General features: G+C 36.5%; 4 protein-coding genes and 2 long non-coding RNA genes across 8 annotated transcripts in view; 3 read left to right on the plus strand and 3 right to left on the minus strand.

Moving 5' to 3' along the window:
• Positions 1-958: 958 nt before the first annotated feature.
• LOC111471184 (IAA-amino acid hydrolase ILR1-like) lies at positions 959-3,672 on the plus strand (the record flags this gene model as incomplete). The annotated part of the gene is made up of 6 exons (XM_023116881.1): positions 959-1,084; positions 1,823-1,948; positions 2,049-2,360; positions 2,527-2,609; positions 3,066-3,111; positions 3,196-3,672. Coding segments are annotated over 6 exons (1,059 nt in total), but the record flags the coding sequence as incomplete, so codon positions are not given.
• A 243-nt stretch (positions 3,673-3,915) lies between these two features.
• LOC111471183 (putative pentatricopeptide repeat-containing protein At5g37570) lies at positions 3,916-5,779 on the minus strand. Its single transcript, XM_023116880.1, has one exon. The coding sequence runs from the start codon at positions 5,667-5,669 to the stop codon at positions 3,972-3,974; it is 1,698 nt and encodes a 565-aa protein (XP_022972648.1). The 5' UTR covers positions 5,670-5,779; the 3' UTR covers positions 3,916-3,971.
• Positions 5,780-6,036: 257 nt separating this feature from the next.
• On the plus strand, positions 6,037-7,967 carry LOC111471185. The gene is made up of 2 exons (XR_002715163.1): positions 6,037-6,748; positions 7,709-7,967. It is a non-coding gene; the product is annotated as an uncharacterized LOC111471185 (long non-coding RNA).
• Positions 7,968-9,245: 1,278 nt separating this feature from the next.
• On the plus strand, positions 9,246-12,157 carry LOC111471266 (protein trichome birefringence-like 9). Its single transcript, XM_023116989.1, has 4 exons — positions 9,246-9,856; positions 10,628-11,017; positions 11,536-11,694; positions 11,785-12,157. Exons 1-4 carry the CDS (start codon positions 9,432-9,434, stop codon positions 12,107-12,109), a joined length of 1,299 nt encoding a protein of 432 aa, XP_022972757.1. The 5' UTR covers positions 9,246-9,431; the 3' UTR covers positions 12,110-12,157.
• Positions 9,822-14,635, minus strand: LOC111471267. Of its 3 annotated transcripts, XR_002715173.1 has the most exons (5): positions 14,359-14,635; positions 11,944-12,041; positions 10,835-11,042; positions 10,558-10,734; positions 9,822-9,901 (listed from the first exon to the last, which is right to left on the minus strand). It is a non-coding gene; the product is annotated as an uncharacterized LOC111471267 (long non-coding RNA). The 3 variants fall into 3 exon arrangements; XR_002715172.1 differs by lacking the exon at positions 9,822-9,901 and having other exon boundaries at positions 10,413-10,734; positions 10,835-11,039; XR_002715171.1 differs by lacking the exon at positions 9,822-9,901 and having other exon boundaries at positions 10,413-10,734.
• A 1,011-nt stretch (positions 14,636-15,646) lies between these two features.
• LOC111471227 (mRNA-decapping enzyme-like protein) overlaps positions 15,647-20,387 on the minus strand; it is a 5,835-nt gene continuing 1,094 nt past the window's right edge. The window contains exons 3-8 of the mRNA XM_023116936.1: positions 20,182-20,231; positions 19,600-19,744; positions 18,360-18,416; positions 17,847-17,970; positions 16,569-17,042; positions 15,647-15,922 (exon numbers count right to left, since the gene is read on the minus strand). Of these exons, the coding sequence (XP_022972704.1) occupies positions 15,866-15,922; positions 16,569-17,042; positions 17,847-17,970; positions 18,360-18,416; positions 19,600-19,744; positions 20,182-20,231 (907 nt within the window). The 3' untranslated portion in view covers positions 15,647-15,865. The remainder of the gene's footprint in view (positions 15,923-16,568; positions 17,043-17,846; positions 17,971-18,359; positions 18,417-19,599; positions 19,745-20,181; positions 20,232-20,387) is intronic.

The raw sequence follows: 20,387 nt of genomic DNA on the forward strand, positions 1-20,387 counted from the left end.
ATCTTAACTAAAATTAATTAGTTAATTATGATTAGTTGGTTTAAAATTCCTTTTGTTATTTTATTATTTTACTCTATCAAATATTTACCATTAATCGTTTATATAACTTTATTAAAATTGTTTATTTCAAGATAATTATTTTATAACTTTATTTATTTCAAGTAAGATTGATGGTAAAATTTAAGGTTTAAATTATTTAAAATTATTTTAATAAATTTATTAATGACAATAAAATAATTAATAACATTAAATAGAAAACTACCCCTAAAAATTCATGATCTCTTTTATTTTGTTTTTAAAGAACAATTATTTACCAGTTTTGCTTTCAACCTCTGCATTTAACTTCTCACCATAAATTTATGCCCCAAATTTCTTTAAAAATTATAATAATAAAAAACAAATTCCCTAATTTTCATTTCTATATTTTATACACATAAATAAATTTATTTTTTAATTACTTTTAAAAATTAATATATATATTTTTAAAAAACCAAGTTTGGTAGGTTTTTTTTTTTTTTTTTTTTTTTTTAATTTTAATGTAAATTACATATTAATTCTGATAAAAGTACTAGATAATTTTTTATTTCATGTCATATAATCAATGGCGATATAAATATTTATGTTTATTTTTTATATTATTAATTTTTTTTTATTAAAACATTCCTTATTTACCACTATATATATATATATATATATATATATATATATAAAGTAAAAAACAATATATTTTAAAATTTTATATCAATTATAGAAAAATTGTAATCGCCTAAAGCCATGTTATTCAGGCCCAAGCCCATTAAGGATGGAAGCCCAACGTGAAATGATCGCACGTGAGGCCCAGCCCACATATTGCTGTCCTCATTCTTGATTTATTGTGTAGGCCCAAAAATTGTATAAATCTAGCGGCCCAAAAATGAAAGATAAAATTAAGTTTCTTGATTTAAATAAGGTCTAATAATTGACACTTCCAAATTACTCTTCTTCTTCTTCTTCTTCTTCTTCTTCTTCTTCTTCTTCTTCTTCTTCTTCTTCTTCTAGACCTGTTTTTGCTCTTAGAGCAGACATGGATGCCCTTCCTCTTCAGGTACTCACTCTCTTTCTTTATCTCTTTCCATCACCTCATCCATGAGTATCCAGAGCTGGAGGTTGTTGGCTATGCTGTTTCTAAAACAAGGCATAGAACAAGGTGGTTATGTTTGAGAACATTTTGAAGCCTTAATCAAGTTTCAAAGACTAAAAGAAGACTATATTTCATCCATAATAATTTGAGTGGCTGTAGTAGAAAATGAATCAAATGTAGTATAAACAAAGATGAAACCGGAAAATGGCATACAGATCAAATACAATGGAAGAAAGTAATTTGTCAAAAGTAACTTAGGAAAATGTAAAGCAAGCAAAAGACATTGATTCTAAAAAGCTTTATATTTTGCTACTAAAACTGAGATGACTTCATACATATCCATACCATATCAAGAAACTGCTTCAACTAACCTTATTGCTTTCTATCCTTGCTCTAAGGTTTGATAATATGTGAGATCCCACGTTGGTTGGAGAGTTGGAGAGGAGAACGAAACATTCTTTATAGGAGTGTGGAAATCTCTCCCTAACAGAGGCGTTTTAAAAGCCTTGAGGGGAAACCCGAAAGGAAAAGCCCAAAGAGGACTATATATGCTAGCGGTGGGCTTAGGCGGTTACATAATCCATGGGTATTTACTTTCTGCAAAATTAAAATTCAACCTTGCAAATTGTTGTTATCAATAGTTCATCATGCCACGGAGTGCAAATTGATGAACAGTTCTCTTCTTCTAATATAATTTTGAAGGAACTGGTAGAATGGGAATTCAAAAGCAAGGTAGAAGGTAAAATGCATTCCCATGGCCATGATTCACATGTTGCTATGCTATTAGGAGCAGCAAGGTTATTACAGAGAAAAATAGAGAAACTGAAGGTAACAACTTTCATACTTAGAATTGTAAATCCTGTTTGTGCAATTCTGTTACCTGGGGAGGGGACTGATCAGGATTGTTTGTATATGTTGTTATTTGAAGGGAACTGTGAAGTTAGTTTTCCAGCCAGGAGAAGAGTGTAATGGAGCTTATCAATTGCTACAAGAAGATGCCCTTGACGATATAGATGGAATCTTTGCATTGCACGTCTTGCCCACCTTACCAACCGGTGTCATAGCCTCGAGGCCGGGTCCAGTATGTGCGGGAGCAGGACACTTTTCGGCCTTGATACGAGGAAAGGGTGGCCATGCTGCAGCCCCACATAAGACGAAGGACCCAGTTCTGGCAGCAGCTTTTATAATTCAAGCTCTTCAACAAATTGTATCTCGTGAGACAGATCCTCTTGAGGCCGGAGTAAGTTTTGCGCCCTCTAAACGAAGTCCCTAATCTTCTCCGTTTGTTAGGATCATAAAAACAGAATAACATGATTAACTACTCATCAAGATTCAACACTTAAAGGTCATGCATAGCTAGGAAACTTGCAAACATGGTCGTAGTTAACTAATACTCAGCAATGTAGGTGGTGACTGTTGCATTTGTTGATGGAGGGCAAGCAGATAATGTCGTTCCCGAAACCGTGAAAGTTGGAGGAACTTTTAGGAGCTTATTGTCACGGTCATGCCCGTCCAGGGCGTGTTGCCCATGGCCGCATGCCCATGACAAGCCAAACCCTTGTCATGTCTTTTCATTCTAGTGTTTTTACTTTTGTAGTTCTAGGGCGTATGACGCCTCAAAAATATCATGTCTAGGCCTGCCAGACATGAAATGCCTCAGAATGTACTATAGGGGGATATGACTAGTTGTCAACTTCTCCCTACCCAAGGTTATATATGCTAAGCCGTTGTTATCTCTCTCTTGCTTACTTATATAACGTCTCTTTCAAAAATCTCTCTCTACCCTCGTTTTCTAAAATCTTCTTTTAAAATCGAGGCTAGAGGCTCGATCATACGTCGCTTGGCCGTAGGCAACGCAAGAACAAATTGGCTTAGCTCACTTGTCGTTGAAAAGTGAGTGCCGCACAATCGCTAGTCCACTGCCTTCAAAAGTGCGATTGTGTCACTTATCTCCTAAGGGTCTCTCTTACCTCAAGGAAAGGATCAGAGAGGTATAACATGCATTACAGTTGATGAACTTAAACAAATTCCTATATTACTTTTGAAGCTGGAAAAAACTAATTCCTTCTCAACAGGTCATCAACACGCAAGCAGTAGTGCACCAATGTTATGCTTCAGTGGAGTTTATGGAGGATACACCAGTAATGGTTAACAATGTGGCATTGTTTGAGCATGCAAATAGGGTAGGAAATAGCTTACTTGGAGAATCCGATGTGCAACTCCTTCCATGGACCATGGGAGCAGAAGACTTTGGCTTCTTGTCACAGAAGATTGCAGCTACCATATATGGGATTGGGATAAGGAATGATACTCTGAGATCAAACCGGCCAATGTACTCACCGCACTTTGTCCTTGATGAGGAGGCCCTTCCAATTGGAGCAGCTCTTCATGCTGCTGTGGCTATGTCTTACTTGGAACACAACTGTGTTGTCAGTGATTAACTTCAATTTCAGTTCTGTAAGTAAAATACTATGTGAGGAACAAAACATGCCATAGTTAGTATGCACATATTTTTCCAAAATAAAGAGAATTACACTTCATTACTACTGAAAGTTTAAGGAGCTCTTATTTGGTCATTCTTTCTAGAACAGTACAACATGCTTTAAAACATTAACGACAATCTCGTCTTACCGGTAGCATATTTCACCACATACGACCGAAACATTTCTGCAAAAATGAATATTTCACCAATTAAACCAATGTGTGGGGAAAACAATAAGCTGAGTTAACCTTTTTACCCATGCTGAATTCCATTATAGCAATGATATTGATAGTCTAATAAATGAAGATGCGAGTTAGATCAATGCTGGTGCAGTTTAAATTGCAGACAACGTATAAACAATGTGTTCGATTAAATCCAGCTGCAACCGGGTATTTTTCTGATCCCTCTTTCACTCATTTGATTTCTTACAACAGACACATCCAACCACCTTTCAGCTGCAGCATAGATATTGGATAATAGCACATAATTAGCAGCATTTTGAGGCTCAAGCTCAATTAGTCGAGATGCTACCACTTCTGCAAGCTCGGAATTGGAATATAATTTGCAGGCGCCAAGCAGTGCACCCCATGCACCAGCATGAGATTGAGCAGGCACGGATTTAATGAGCTCATAAGCTGCTTTTAGTCGCCCAGATCGACTAAGAAGATCAACAATACATGCATAGTGATCAGGAGAGGGAACCATGGAGTATTTACTCATCATGATTTCAAAGTAATGCCAACCTTCATCCACAAGTCCAGCACGGCTACAAGCTGTTAAGATGACTGTGAAGGCTACTTCATCGGGAGTTAGAGCTTCACCAAGCATCCTCTCGAAGAGTGACACAGCCTGATCTCCACGCCCGTGGATTGACAACCCTTGCATTACAGAACAATAAGAAATCAGATCCCTTTTAGGCATTTCTTCAAACAGATCCATGGCTCGCTCCATGTTCCCACACTTAGCATTCATATCGATTAGAGCAGCCCTAACGTGAGCCCCACGAAGATCAACTAAACACTTGCAAGCATATGAATCAGCCCATTTGGCCAAATCCAAATTGCCCACTTGGGAACAAGCTGACATTAAGCTAACCAATACAAACTCATCAGGTTTCACATTCCTAGAACCCATTTCAAGAAAAGTCTTGACTGCCTCATTTGGCTGACCATTTTGTGCATATCCAGATATCAAAGCCGACCATGCGACAATATCCCTTCCAGGTGCCTTTTGAAATAAATTCCTGGCAGAAACCATGTCGCCCGCTTTTGCATACCCATCGATCATTGTTGTGAAAGACACAACATTCTTCTCTGGCATTTCATCGAACACCTTCTCAGCACTCTTTAAATCACCCATTTTCATGTACCCACCAATAGTTGCATTCCACGACGCCACATTTCTCTCCGGCATCGAGTCAAAAAGCCTCTTCGCCTCCACCAAATTCCCAGTACTCGAATACCCAACAATCATAGCTGTCCAAGAAACCACATTCTTCTCTGACATTCTATCAAACACCTTACGTGCACACTCGATTAACCCACCCTTCCCATACAAATTCACCAAACTCGTCGTAACATATAAATCCTCATCAACGCCACATCTCAAAATGGATCCATGAAGGGCCATACCTTCCCTCACCTTTCCCTCACTTGCACAAGCCTTTAGAAGCGAAGGAAATGTATACCGATCAGGAACGCCCTCCTCCCTCTTCATACGCACAAATAACGAAATAGTATCTACAAATTGCAACTTCTCACAGTAGCCACGAACAAGAGTATTCCAAAGGAAGGTAGAAGGCGATAGAACACGATCGAAGACGGATGTAGAATATGAAACGTTGGCAATTGAGTTGGAAGTTGAAACGAATTGGGTCACAAGGAAATGATCTTGCTCAAGCCCTTTCTGGACGAGACGAGCATGGAGTTGCTGGAGGTCGATGGGGGTCTTGCAGAGCTTGAGGAGGTCGGAAATCGGGAAAAGAGAAGCATTGGACTTCGGCTTGCTGGTGTGGCTGTGGATTGTAGCAATGCTGAAGCAAGAGAATCGGCGAATACATGGCGGCATGGCCGCATTGGCTAGTGAACGTCGAAAATCTTCCTACAAAAATATATAATTTTAAAATTTTGTTAAAAATATAGAAAGCAAAATAAAATTATATTTTAATAATTAAATTATAAATTTAGTCATAAACTCTGTAGAGCGCAGTATTAGAGGGAAATGGGACTGTGGCTAAACCCTCTCCCGCGCGGACAGCTAGGAACTAGCGCCTGCTACTTCGTCGCCGGTTTCTCCTTCTTCGCCGTCGGAGCTTACCTCTCTTACGTCAATGTCGGCCCTCAGCAAGCTCGAACTAAAGCTCGTAGCGATTTTGTCAGGGAGCGGCTGAGAAGGCGTCACCACGATTAAACTCGATCGATTTCTTCCGGTGAGCGTTCAACCTAATCTCTTGTATTTATGTTCAATTTTGTAGTCGAACCTCGATATTCTTGTGGATTACATCAGAAATTAACTCCTCATTAGGTGAGATTTAATGTTAGGTCGTTCCTGATTCTTTGGCAATTTGAATAGTTTGTAGAAGGATTGGAATGCCTTTATCTTTTGAGTTTTTTTCTTTATTCTCTACGAATCGGATGGTTTTTCGAGTTTGTCTCCGTTTTCCATGCTGTCTTTGAAGTCCTTGTTCTCGAACAGCGACTGAAAGCACTTCTCTGTTCTCGAATTGTGGCGTTTAGATTTAATTGTTAAAGGACGTGACCTCACTAATTCGGAACCAATTATACTGTATGTTCGACGATGAATTTGAAAGACCTCACTTCCGTAGGAATCCAATTTCGTAAACCTAAGATCCTCTGATTCCCTCCCTCCTTTAAGAACGGAAGCATGAAATCGTGGAGTGACTTTGATCCCCTGGCTCTTATTCCATCGATGGGTACGGACTCCATAGCTCATAGGTATTATTGAGGCGATAAGTAATACCTTTCTTTCCTTTCACTATATATCCTTGTGTTAGCTCCACTTTCATCTCTTCCATTTCGCCATTTAAGGAATCAAGCCAGGCCACCAAGTTGAAACAAATTTCATCGCAATTAAACTACCAAGACGAGTACAGTTCTTGCAATCTGTCTCATTAAGATCTACACCAGGTTGTTGAGATTAGTCCTTTTCAACTAATGGAGCATTAAGCTTCTGAATAAAATTGGTTCTTTGTATATAGTCTTGTAAATCCATTTTAAGCCAATTGCATCTTTTCTTGAAGTAGATATTGAAGCTCTTATATTTTATTTCTTTCACTGTTGTCAATTTCTTCCTCTATAGCTTTCAATTTGAATTTCTTTTTCTACACCTTCAAAATTTTGTGATTCGTAAGTGAACGTGATCACATGACAAATACAAATAGAACAAGTTTACTCAGATACGTGATAATGTTTCAGTAACCTTCCTCTGCTTGTTTTTGAATGAAAGGGAGGTTTGCTTGTTTCTGCTAATATGTTATCTAACCTAAGTAGAGAATGACAGGTTAGAAAGTAGGTAGAGTTCATTAGTGAGATCTCGTATCGGTTGGAGAGGGGAACGAAGCATTCTTTATAAGGGTGTGAAACCTCTCCCTAGTAGATGTGTTTTAAAACCTTGAGGGGAGGCCCTTGAAGGGAATGCCCAAAGAGGACAATATCTACTAGTGGTGGACTTGGATTGTTACAAATGGTATCAGAGCCAGACAACGGGTAGTGTGCCAGCGAGGACGCTTGTCCTCAAGGGGGGTGGATTGTGAGATCCCACATCGGTTGGAGAGGGGAACGAAGCATTCCTTATAAGGGAGTGAAAACCTCTTCCTAGTAGACGCGTTCTAAAACCTTGAGGGAAAGCCCTTGAAGGGAATGCCCAAAGAGGACAATATCTACTAGCGGTGGGCTTGGGCGGTTACAATTAGTGATTAAGTGAGCCTTCTGTTTGTATAGATCAAACGAGAATATTTAAGAAGTAGAAAAGACTGAACACACGAAACTTCAACTGGGATGAAACATGTTTCTAGTTAAGATCGTATGCATTTTTTGAAATTTTGTCTCTTTTCATTTGGCTTCTTTTGGTTGTATTAATTTTTTCAGGTCAATAAAGATTGCTCAAACTCGGAGAACACAGGTATGATCTTTGATGATGGAATGAAAGGAACAAAAGTATAGAGGTTGGTACTGAAGTTTCAGAGCGCTTAGACATAATGAATTTCTGGGCACTACAACATAACTATAGGTTATCTTCAGGTTATATTTAGTTGATTCTGATGGATTTTGGTAAAAATTCTGATAGTTGTAATGACCCAACTTTTTATACTCTAGTCGAGATCATTAATAGTTCAAAATTATAGAATTATAGACCGATACCTTTTAAGAAAAGTTTAAAAGACATGTTAAGTAGTTGAACCACTTATAACTATGTTCTATAAGGGAAATCATTAAATTCTCGAATTGTTTCTTTACCTCTGTGTCACGGTCTTGTTTGAAAATCATTAAAAAAAAAAGGTATTTATAAAAAGATGAGTATTAAAAATTATAGGATTAGATGTGCAAATGATTATATGACTAATCAAACGAATTCAAAGGAGCTTAGTGGATAATTATTCACACGTCCTGTAGGTAATCTTTTTCACAAAATCGTTTTCATCGATGACCGTTACAATTAGTATCTCAATCATAACAACTAATAAATTCCAAAAATACAAGAGTTTTTTTAATCTCCCAATAGCCATCAGTAATTTAAAAATAATTTTTTTTTATGAGACCAGAGAATAGAAATTAAAAGTTTTATTCATGTACTTGAAGTTTTAATTTGAATATAATTGAATCTTTGAACTCTTTACAAAATCTTTTAATTTTGAATTCAGATTTTCAATTTTTAAAAAACAATTCAAATTTGAAATGTTTAAGAGATAAATATAGACGATTAAATTATTCCAGATTTAAATTAAAAATATCTCATCCAAAATTTTAAAAATATAATTATCTTTATATAATTTTATTAAATCTAATTTACTTGAATTAAATCTATTTCAATTTAATCTCGTAATGATCCTAAAAACTATTTCCCTAAAATTTCGACCAACAGTCTTTTAACCTTTTATTTAGACTTTACTATGACGATGGATTTACTCTTTTAAGATTGCTTCAAACTAATTTCTCCCCTCGGGAAGAGAATCACTAACATAATATCCCTTTTTCTTTCAAAGTTCAACCCGTAGTGATTTACAATATATAACTTAACTAATTAACCTATGCTCGATTTGATATCCGAATCGTGAAAGTAATGTATAGCTTAACCAATTAACCTATACTCATTTGATATCTATTTGAATTGTCAAATTGTGAAGTAATCCTAGCTTAACCAATTAACCTATACTTATTTGATATCTATTTGAATTGCCAAATTGTGAAGTAATCCAATTATAGATATCTTCGTCAATCCAAAAAAAGTCCAAATATAAAAAGTTAAGGACTATAATAGTACATCAGTTTGAAGGTCACTTTCAAAGCATACGACCATCTTACTTGCTTGTTTTCTTCACCATTTCTCTATCAAAATCTGCAAACTACAGATGAATTTCCATGAACAATATTGAATAATGATGAATATGGTAAGGTAATATTTGATTTCATTTTCATGAACAAAGTGGTTTTGATTTTGATGGAAGGAAATTATGTGGATTAAAATTGTTTCCATTTTCTGTGGGGAAAAAGTCAACTGGTTCACCCCCCTATAAAGACTGGCCATGCATTCCTAACTCCCAATTGTTTGATTTCTTTCAAAAATATAAATTCCTTTGTTCTTCCTCTTTCGATGGATATCCAAACGGAGCAACAACCCTTTTCACAAAGACCCATAATTCTTCTTGCTTTCCCCATTAACAGAACACTCTGTTTTGCTCTGTCTTTTCTTCTCCTCTCTGTTTCTGCTCTTTTCATCTTCAACTTCTCCGCCACTCCGTTCAATCACCAGTATTATGATCTCTTACGTTTGCATCAGTTCTTGTTGCAAATCTTTCCCAGAAACGGCCCGAGTTTTTCGTCGACGACGACGTCTCCGTTGCCGAGAGCTTGTGATTACTCCAATGGGAAATGGGTTTGGGATGAAAGTTATCCATTCCACTCCTATACTGAGAATTGCCCCTTTGTTGATCCAGGATTCCGGTGTACTCAGAATGGCCGGAAAGATGAAGGTTACCGGAAGTGGCGGTGGCAACCGGATGGCTGTGATATTCCCAGGTATGAACATGGCTATAGGCTACTGGTCTTGAAGTTATTTGGGAGCTTGAGTTTTTCATTTTTTACATACAGAAAGAAATTTTAGACTTTTAGTATAATCCTGGTTTGGAAAATATGAAATTTGATGTTGAGGAACCAAAAACGGTAATCTTGTTGGATCTTCCCAAAGAATTGGATCAACATATGGAAAATCTAGATTTTATTTTATGAAAAAAAATTCCAAAACAATCGAAATAAAAAATTAGTAATGAACTTGAGCGGTTATAAACAGTACCAAAGTCAAACACCAAATGGTGTGCTAATAAGGATAAATGGTATCAATGTCACACAGAGCAGTATGCACGAAGACAAATAGTATCAAAGTCAAAACACTAATCGGTGTGCTAATAAAGATCCTGAAGGGAAAGACGACTCAGATTAAGATTCAAATCATTGCAAAGAAATTTTGTTTAAAAAATAGTTTAACAACACTTACAAGTGCACCACTAAGTTTTAAACCATTACATCCTTAATAGCCCATCTGGATTAGCATTATTATTATTTTAGCATGACTGTGAAGGTTGAATTTGGCTTATAAATAATGTCAATTATTGAACATTGCTCAAACAAACCATCTTAATCTATAATATATTAACATTCTAGATGGTTTGACTATCATTTTAATAAAAAAATTGTTTATGCAATAAGTTCATGTCCACTACCTGTATCTGATATGGTTGACTATCGTGATTTGAACTCAAATTCATATCCGTTTTTTTGTTCCAACCTTAGATTTAATGCAAGTGAGCTGCTGGAGAGAACTCGAAACGGGAGGATTGTGTTCGTTGGCGATTCCATTGGAAGAAACCAATGGGAGTCACTGCTATGCATGCTAACACCTGCAGTTTCAAACCTTTCAACGATATATGAAGAAAATGGGAAGCCAATAAACAAGCACAAGGGGTTTCTCAAAATGCGATTCCAAGAATACAATCTTACAGTTGAATACTACAGAGTTCCTTTTCTGGTGATCATCGGCCGACCTCCTCCGAACTCATCCAGTGAAGTTAACGCTGCCATTCGAGTTGATGAGATGCATTGGTTTTCCCAGAAGTGGGTTGGTGCAGATATCTTAATTTTCAATGATGGCCATTGGTGGAATGAGTTCAAGACTGTTAAAATGTATGGCTTCAATCTTCTCAACCTACTTTTGACCCAAATTTCAAAAATAAAAAGCTAAATTAGAAAAAAATCCCAGAAATGTTCGTAAATGTTTCAAAACTACACTTTGGAAGAAAATTTTATTAGGATGTTGAACAGAAAAGCGATGTGGCCAAATGTCTTTCTTCTTGACTTAATCAAGACAGGATCTAAGAAACTGCTACGTCACTCCAAGTCAACGCCACATCAACTTTTTGTTGAACATTTTAATAAGTTTTACTTCACAAGAGTATTTTTCTAAGTTAGCCTTCAATGAGCTTGACTAAGACAACATTTCTAGGAAAAAAGGAAGAAATAGAATCATTTCAGTGAGTAATACAAGTGTCAAGACCATATCAATATGATATTAGAGGTTTCTAATCTAGAAGTAAACAGTTGATCAGATTACTGCTTTTGAGATCAATCAAGGACACATAGACCTTCATTTCTATCCATCAATGGGAAAAAAATACTATAGAAGACATCCATTTTTGTTTCAGGGGTTACTATTTCCAAGAAGGTGGGAAATTAAACATGAGTATGGATGTAATGGAAGCATTTCGGAGGTCACTGCAAACATGGAAGCGATGGGTAGAGGAAAACTTGGATCTAAACAGAACTCATGTTTTCTTTCGCAGCTATTCTCCTGTTCATTACAGGTAAATTATACTGTCATGAAATCTGTTGTTTATCAGAAATTAACAATGGTTAGTGGCTTTGTGAAACAAGCTTTTGACATAAACTTGCAGGGGTGGGACATGGAGTGAAGGGGGTAACTGTGACACTGATAAGGAGCCAGAAAGAGACTACAAAAAGCTGCAAGATGAACCAGAAAACAATATTTTCATTTCAGATGTAATCAAACAAATGAATTATGTAAAACATAAAGTTCAGTTCTTGAATATTACATATTTGACAGAATTCAGGAATGATGGCCACCCTTCAAAGAATCGTGAGAACGGCACATCTGATGAAGCTCCGCAAGATTGTAGTCACTGGTGTCTGCCTGGAGTACCAGATACGTGGAATGAACTTTTTTATGCTAATCTATTGTCCAAAGGATTCAGAAAGTAATGCTATGTACGTCCAAAGAAAAATAACTAATCTCATGTTTAGAACTCAGCTTCTTCCTCACATCTTTTTTACAATTTCAATTGATCATTGAAATTTACAAAGGATACAATATCCATGATGTACAAGACATTCCAATATTAACAATGAGGGAGGTATAACTATAGGAAGTAAAAATATTAGACACTTTACACTAGGATATACCTTGGTAAACAACATTGTCGAAGAGTTTTGTATAAATTTGTGTCTTTTCTGCAAATATTCTTTGATTTCTTTCTTTCCACGGGTTTCAAAAGAAAGCTATGATGAGATTTTTCCATTGTAGGACTTTTGCATTCTTGAAGGGTGGAACGTTAAGGCCATATTCAAACGATCCTTTTTACCTCCCAAGGAAATATGAGATGCTATCCGAATATATTAAGAATCGTTGTCCAAAATTTCTGAGCGTATGTCTATTGCATAAATAAGTGGCTTTGTGATTCGTTAATGGCTTTTTGAAGACACGGTGGTCATGTAGGACAATCTTTATGAAGATTTTCATTTGTGATAATGGCTTTTTGTGCTATTTCCCAAATGAAGAACTTCATCTTTTTAGGGTGATGTCCTTTCCAAATTATCTTTGCTAGTTGTGGGATTTATTGCTTCTATTTTTTCCCCTATGTCCATCAAAAGGATTTTATAGAGAAGACCCCGTCAGCGAGGGGAGCCAAGTTAATGAGTTTGCTTCATTTGACAATGCCACAGGGGCAAGGTCAAGACTTACTTTTGCCTATTCTGTTGCTTCATTATCCTTTAAGTTTAAGTTCCTACCTAGCTTCAGGTCCTAGAATTTGTTGACAACATTCACGTTTCTTTTATCATGACTTTTTTGCTATAAGGGAACCTATATAAAAGTAGATACTGCAGGACTAGCGTGACATCTTCAATCCATGGGCCGGTTTAGAAAGATGTGCTTCCCTCCATCACCCACCCTATGGCGAATTCGGTTGGTGATGAAGTTTTGATGTTTCTTTATGTACTTCCATGGGCCCCTTTGCAGAAGATGGAGGAGTGGATTTTTGCATAAACCTTACTGCAGAAAAGGAAGACTCAGTCTTTTCTCGATTAACAAAAAGAACAAAACTCTTGTCGCAAACGTTTTATCCACTCCTTCGCCCCAGTCTCTCTCTGACCTCTTCTAATCTGGCCCATTTCCTCAATATGGAATATAATTCCTCTTTCTGCTAAAGGCAAAAAGAACTTTCCAGCAAGTTTTATCGAGGAACCAAGAGGAAGCAAGATTTTGCATTTAGGAAGTTGGAAAATGAGGCTCCTGCTCATTCTTTTAAAGAAAACTGGTCACTCAAATTCATCCTCTCTCTAACTACAAACAAGGACTCAAATCCAAAAGAACAAGACCAAGACCATAATTATAAAACGACCTAGTGACCAACGCTCACAAAAAAGCATTAAACCTACCCACCTCCCAAAACTACTCACCCGACTTCTCGAAATGGAAATCAGTGAAAGAGGAAGGGAATGTATATTACTCCTCCACCAATCTTCTCCGTGTAAAATGTTTATCAACCTCAATATGTTTTGTCCTATCACGAAGGATTCGACGGTGAGAAATGGAAATCAGTGCCTTGTTGTTAGTTACAATAAAAACACATGGGCACCTTCTAAGAGAATTTCAATTCTTCCAATGGTTTCCTTATCCATATACCTTCTCAAATACCATTGGTAAATGCCCTAAACTTAGCTTCAGCACTACTTCTAGCCAATACACTTAGCTTTTTCTTCGTTGAGTAACTAGATTCCCTTCAACAAAGGAACAGTAACAAGACGTAGATCTTCTATCTATGGTTTTGCTTGCCCGATCAACATCAGTATAAACCTCAACATGCACATGGTCATGTTTCATAAACAGTATATCATTTCTTAAAGGCCTTTCAAGTATCTTAAAATTTTATGGACAGCTTCAAAGTGAGTCGATTTTGGGGCATGCATAAACAAACCTACCATTCTAATAGCAAAAGTAATGTCAAGATGTGTGCGAGACAAGTAAATTTCCAAAGAACGTCAAGTTTCCACTTACGCGTACTCAATTAGCCCAACAGTCAAACATAGCAACGCGAAAAAATCTAGAACGATAACCATGGCACAAACCCTAATCTAGATAAATTACAAATCCAAAAGATTTAGAAATATAAGAACCCACACACGCACGCACGCACGCACAAAGGAATCAAACAATCATATCATCATAGTACCTTGACGGAAGGAAGCTAGTTCCCTGAAATTCAATTGGCATATACAACGAATGAAACACGGCTCAAGATATTGCAGTTAAGCTCCTCCAGAAACATGGAAATGGAAAATCAGAAGTATAGGAAGAAGAAAACTGTGTGATGAAATGGAATGGAAAGGAACGAGGCTTGTTTAGGAAGAAATAGTGTTCATCTTCTGCACAGTAATATTGAACCAACCAAGCCTTATCCGTTATCCACAGCCACATTGGCTCACCGGCGCGCCAAGCCACCCAACGCCAGCAGATTTTGGTCCCGCGATAAATTCATTTCTTTAAAAAAATAAAATAAAATATCTCTTAAAAAATAATAATAAATTAGTGAAATTACCATTTTAGTAAAGAAAAATAAAAATTTAATAACTTAAACTTTATTAAAAATTGAATATTCTTCCAATAAATTAACACATTTTTAAACGCCATCGATGTTCTAAGACCTTACTGAAAATAATTTTTTTTCTTAACATGTCCAATTGATTTAATTATTTATTCAATTACTCTCTTAAATCCATTTTAATTCTCCAACTTTTATTAGTTTATGTAAAAATAAATATTATTACTATTATTATTATTGCCAAATTCATTTTTTCCAAAATCCTAAATATATTTCTCCAACCTTAGACTATTGGTGGCTTTAAATATTTATCAAGTAAAAATTAACCCCTCTCATCATGTTTTTACTAATGAGCGCTAGAAATTGGCGACAAATATTAAAATAAAATTTGTACTATTTGGAGTCTACTAAACACCCGTGGGTAGGTGCACCTCTCGCCCCGTGGAAAATAATGACTTCAGAAAAGCAGCCAACCTTTACTTGAGAGTACCTTATGCGTGATGGGTCAAGGAAAGAATAGGAACAAGTTAAGTTATTAGGTGTAGGCACTTTCTAGAGGTGAAATCCTCAAGTTCTTCCTATTTGACTTGAAATCGATCAATCTAGCCATGAGCAGGTTGAAGGGAGCTCTAACAGGCCTTGAATGACCGAACCCCACGAATGTGGCAAAATATAAAGATGACTTGTGGCTATGGATGAAAGGCCAACCAGGGTCGGAATTAAAAGTTTTAAAACCAAAATTTAAAGAACAAATATGAAGGCTTTTTTACGTTAACCAAAAACAAATATTTGTTGTGTAACCTGAAATTATAATTTTACAATCCAAGGCAAGCAAATGGCCAAAACAGAAAGTGAAAACCTGTAAACAAGGAAGCAGGAGTTCCCAAGGCTGAACCAAATTTAGAAGGGAGTGGTTAAAAAGTACCAAACTGAAAGAGCTTTGATAGCAATGCCTCAATCAAATCAAATAAAAGAGCTTAAAGAACATGGAAACTCTTTATAATTTTACACTGAACAGACGACTCTACACTGGAATCACTAATTTTAGGCATAATTCAAAGTGAGTTATGTACACGTCTAATTCACACATATCTATCATGCCCAAACAAACCCACCTCTCTGCCCTTTGAAGATATACTCAAGAATGATGCATCTTCAGCAACGCTTGGTAAAACTTATCGATAAATTGATCGTCCTAACACAAGAATAATTCCACAGGTCAGCCACTGCCTCAGAATTCAAAAACTAGAGTAATTTGTAATTGAACTGAATAAGAAAACAGAGTCAAATGCAAGAAGTGAAGCCCAGAGGAGCCATGATCAATGAGAACATAATCAGTTTCAATTTGCAATGCAATTGTAGTTATTTATGATAGGGCTATTGCTGAGGGTATCATTGAGATCCCACATCCGTTGGGGAGGAGAACGAAACATTCTTTATAAGGGTGTGAAAACCTCTCCTTAGCAGACACGTTTCAAAAACCTTTAAAGGAAGTTCGAAAAAAAAAGTCCAAAGAGGACAATATCTGCTAGCGATGAGATTGAATCGTTACATTATTGGTTAGTGAGTTGGTCAAAATTGACCAGAGTTGCGAGGAGGAATTGTTACGAGGCAATCGACATGAATACGGGAAGGAGGAGACAAAGAAGGATCGTTGATAATTTTATTTTTGGGTGAGCTTGGCTTGATGGGAGGCTCCTAGACTCTCAATATGCTTAAATGGGCTGGAACTCTGTCTCTAGCATAGGTAGCTTACCAATAAACCATACGAGGCACAACATTCTTAACGCTGAACCGAAACTACAGGTCATAATATTGCAGAAGAATAGTGAGAGAGATACCTGAACAAGCATCAGAAGTGCATCACGAACTTTGTCCCGGCTAATAAGAGGCGCATCATTGAGAGCAGGAGCAGAACTTGGTGTAAGCGAAGGCGGTGGATTAGGTGGTGGAAATGGCTGGAGCATTGGGGTACCATATGGGCTTTGTATATTAAGTGGAGGATGAAGTGTAGGCATTGTCATGGGTGAGGGCAAAGAGGGCCTCATTGGTGCAGAAGAAAAGGATGGAGGAGGAAAGAAAGAAGAGGGCTTCACAAGATTAGTGACCTGATTAGCGCTATTGTTTGGGTCAGGTGGTCCGTAAGGAGGGGTTAGCGAAGTCGAAGCTGCAATGGGAAAAGATGGCTGTGGAGTCAGTGCAGGAGCTGATACAATATTAGGAGCAAGCAAAGATGGAGGGTTAATAGCAGAAGCATGATATGGCTGCCTCGAATCCGGTATATTTGGAGCATTGCTTCCAATGTTCATAGCCGCCTGAAGAAATACCATCAAGGTCACCAGAATGGCATTGAACATAAAATAAAACACAATGAGCAGAAAGGAAATCTCAGTAGAATGAAATGGCATATATACATAAATGCTCGATTTTGTAGATATCATACCAACGAAGACGTCATTGGTTCGTAAGAAAATGGGAATCTTCCAAACATAGTTCTTCAGCACAAGGCAAAAAAGGATTCCATTTCGATAAATGTTGTTATACATACATTTTTTGCCCAGTTTTTCTTGGTTCGGGGAAGATGTACGGAATGAGATACAATTTTTACTGAGCAATGGAAGAAAGAACAAGAAAGGCACTAAGGGAGACATAAATATTTAACAAGAAGTTTAAAAGTAAAACAAGAAGAAACAATAGGATTATAATTATTAAGTTTATCCATGCATTTGAATTATATATGAGCTGATATATTTTTAAATCTGGCAGATGAAAATCATCTCTCATGAGCAAACTTATTTGTCACATTCCCAACCATTTTACCCTGAGGTTCAGTTATTGAAGCGACAGCAGACCGACGCCAAATAATAGGAAAGTTTTGTTTCATGGTCGGAAGATTTTTATTAACTAAGAATGAGCGTTAGTTTCAGCTTCACAAAATGTTCCCTTTCTACAATTCTAACAAACAAGGTTGAATAAGAAAATGCTTACAGTAGCCCAAGTTCCATAATATGAAGATAACATATTGAGTTCATGAAAATGAAGCTATAAGCATTCCCACAAAAAATGTAACCAAAAGAATAAAAGGAAGGGAGAAGAGAAAAGGGACAAAGAGCACTAACACTAAAGAAGTTCACAAAGGAAGGATCTTCGTGGGCATCGGTGGCAGTAGAGGGTGGTGCTGAGGGCTCCAGCGGACCTTCAATAATTGACATAGTTGGCACTGCCTCGAGCTCCTCGAAATCACTGAGTAGAAATATAAATGAAAAGACAGTTATAGAAAGGTAGATAATTTGTTTAATTATTTAGCTTTATAGGATCATTTTGCATTGGACTCTCTTTCTTTTTTTATCACCCTCTTGCATTCGTTCATTTATCTTAACGAAGAATTGGTTTTTAACTTCGAAAAATAACGCTTCTCAATAATACAAACAAATAGGCAGGTAATATGATGCGGCCATTTTTGTTCTTTAAGTGAACCATGGTATGGCTTCAGTTAAGCAAGATACAGTAACTCATATAACAAGAATATACATCAATATTTCCAAAAGGAAATTACTATGCAAGCATAGAAACTAAAATGTTTCAAGGCCATACAAAATTTGCTTGAAATTATTACAATAAAATATATTTACCCCTTGCTTGACGAAACTTTGGACTTTAAAGGAACCTTCGAGAATGCATTAAGTATCCTGCAAAATAAAAGGCACGAGTATGCCTCATGATATGTAAGAAACCCATGAAATATCTACGAGAAATTTCTTGACAGTACAATGAGGGGTATCATGTTTTAATATGAGAAAATTCATACGAAAAGGTGAAGAAGGGACTCCGTGCCCAAGCCGAACATGAAAAGTGTGGGTTGGAACTATGAGGGAAAAAAGGCCTTACTTTGGTATAAGGAAAAAAAAAGTATGCAAGGAAACCACAAAACGCCTCGTTTTTCTTTTTTTCCCCCCAAATAAAGAACAATATCATTACTAGGGAGACCACTGCATTTGACCATGTAGTCCGGGACCCTTCAATGGAACGATATTAAATCCCAACATCAATTAAATAAACAGCCTCATACAAATTTGCAAGAACCCCATAGCTTATAAGGTAATGCTCTAATACGCAAATAAGCAAAAAACGAACATTTTCCCTCTGGACACAAATTTATCGAGGCTTAAATACACGAGAGAAATTGCAAAAGGAAAACCCTTCCATACTACCTCATCTCAAATTTGTGTGAACTGCAAGAAAAATCAAGAAACAGTTCACCACTTTTTCATTAATAGCAACCTAGCTAAAGGAAGTAGCACTAACAGAAAGATACTAGTTTTTGTTTCTGGAGGGTCTCTCCAGTTATTGGCTTCATATTGAAGGCAGAATGCTGTAGAGAAACACTGGACAATCCCACTTGTTGCTCTATTTGAATAAAAAGAAAATATATGATTTCAACAGTAGATATGGGGACTTCTGCAATCTGTTTGGATAGTGTACAATTACCGTACACGACCTTTAGTTAGAGTGCTTCACTCAAAACTTCATGTAACTTGTAACAGCCCAAACCCACTGCTAGTAAATATTATCTGTTTTGGCACGTTACGTATCGCCATCAGCTTCACAGTTTTAAAACGCATCTGTTAGGGAGAGGTTTTCATACCCTTATAAGGTATGCTTTGTTCCCCTCTCCAACCGATGTGGGATCTCACATAACTACACCACCCACTTAATTAACATTTTATAGAAAGTTTCATTTCATTTACAAGATAAAGATCAATAAAATGGTGTAATTGATAAAATCTTCACTAAACCCAGATTTCATAAGCTAGTTATATGACGACAACAATAATTTGGCTAACAAGATATCAATGAACAAAGGGGTTATACCTACTAAAGAGGTTCGCAACATCCTCGCATTCCCGTGGGTTGTAAAACCAAATGCCATTAACTTCTTGAGCAGCATTCCGGTACAATAAATAAGGAGCTTGCACTTCGTACTCGAAATCTCCAAGTAGATTCTCCACTAGATTATCTGGTTAAAATAAATAGACAGATTTAAAGCTAAGTTTCGAGCATACATAGTTCATTTCAATCTCATCAATATCAGTCACATGTAACTTCACCAAGATAGAAATTCAAATCTTGTTGAGAACAAAATGGACAATGTAATTTACAACATCCAAGATGCCAATTTCACTTATTAGATAGCCGATTAAAACTTCAAATTGTGTGTTAGTACATATACAACCAACAATTTTCACTACTTTGAAAAGATAGCAAATTGCAAGCTATAAACTGAAGATTCGATTTGACCATTCGAATTTCCCGTGCTAATAAATTTGTTGGTCTTAACACATACTGTAAGTTGTTTGTAGCCAGCTCAACCATTATGATATCATTGGAATTAATAGTACGATGTAACAATAGCTCTGTAGGATAATGAACATATAGATTGCGTCGATTACTGACCTGTGTTGCGTCGATTCATCACAATGAATTGGAACCGAGGTTGAGCATTTCTTCAAACAAGAAGACTCGTATATGAACATCAGGAAATTAAAAAAAAAAAAATCTCTAAGGCCAAAAACTACAAAACAAACCTTTGCCCAGAAATCTTTTATCAAAAAAAAAAAAAAAAAAAAAAAAAAAAAAAAAAAAAAAAAAAAAAAAAAAAA

The sequence above is a fragment of the Cucurbita maxima genome, unplaced genomic scaffold, assembly GCF_002738345.1.
Source record: "Cucurbita maxima cultivar Rimu unplaced genomic scaffold, Cmax_1.0 Cma_Scf00049, whole genome shotgun sequence".
Lineage (NCBI taxonomy): Eukaryota > Viridiplantae > Streptophyta > Magnoliopsida > Cucurbitales > Cucurbitaceae > Cucurbita > Cucurbita maxima.

Bases quoted from the DNA above. Each gene is read 5' to 3' on its own strand.
- LOC111471183 (XM_023116880.1), bottom strand. From the start codon at position 5,669: ATGCCGCCATGTATTCGCCGATTCTCTTGCTTCAGCATTGCTACAATC.
- LOC111471266 (XM_023116989.1), top strand. From the start codon at position 9,432: ATGGATATCCAAACGGAGCAACAACCCTTTTCACAAAGACCCATAATT. The intron at 9,857-10,627 runs GTATGAACATGG...TTCCAACCTTAG, and splicing joins GATGGCTGTGATATTCCCAG to ATTTAATGCAAGTGAGCTGC. The intron at 11,695-11,784 runs GTAAATTATACT...ATAAACTTGCAG, and splicing joins TATTCTCCTGTTCATTACAG to GGGTGGGACATGGAGTGAAG.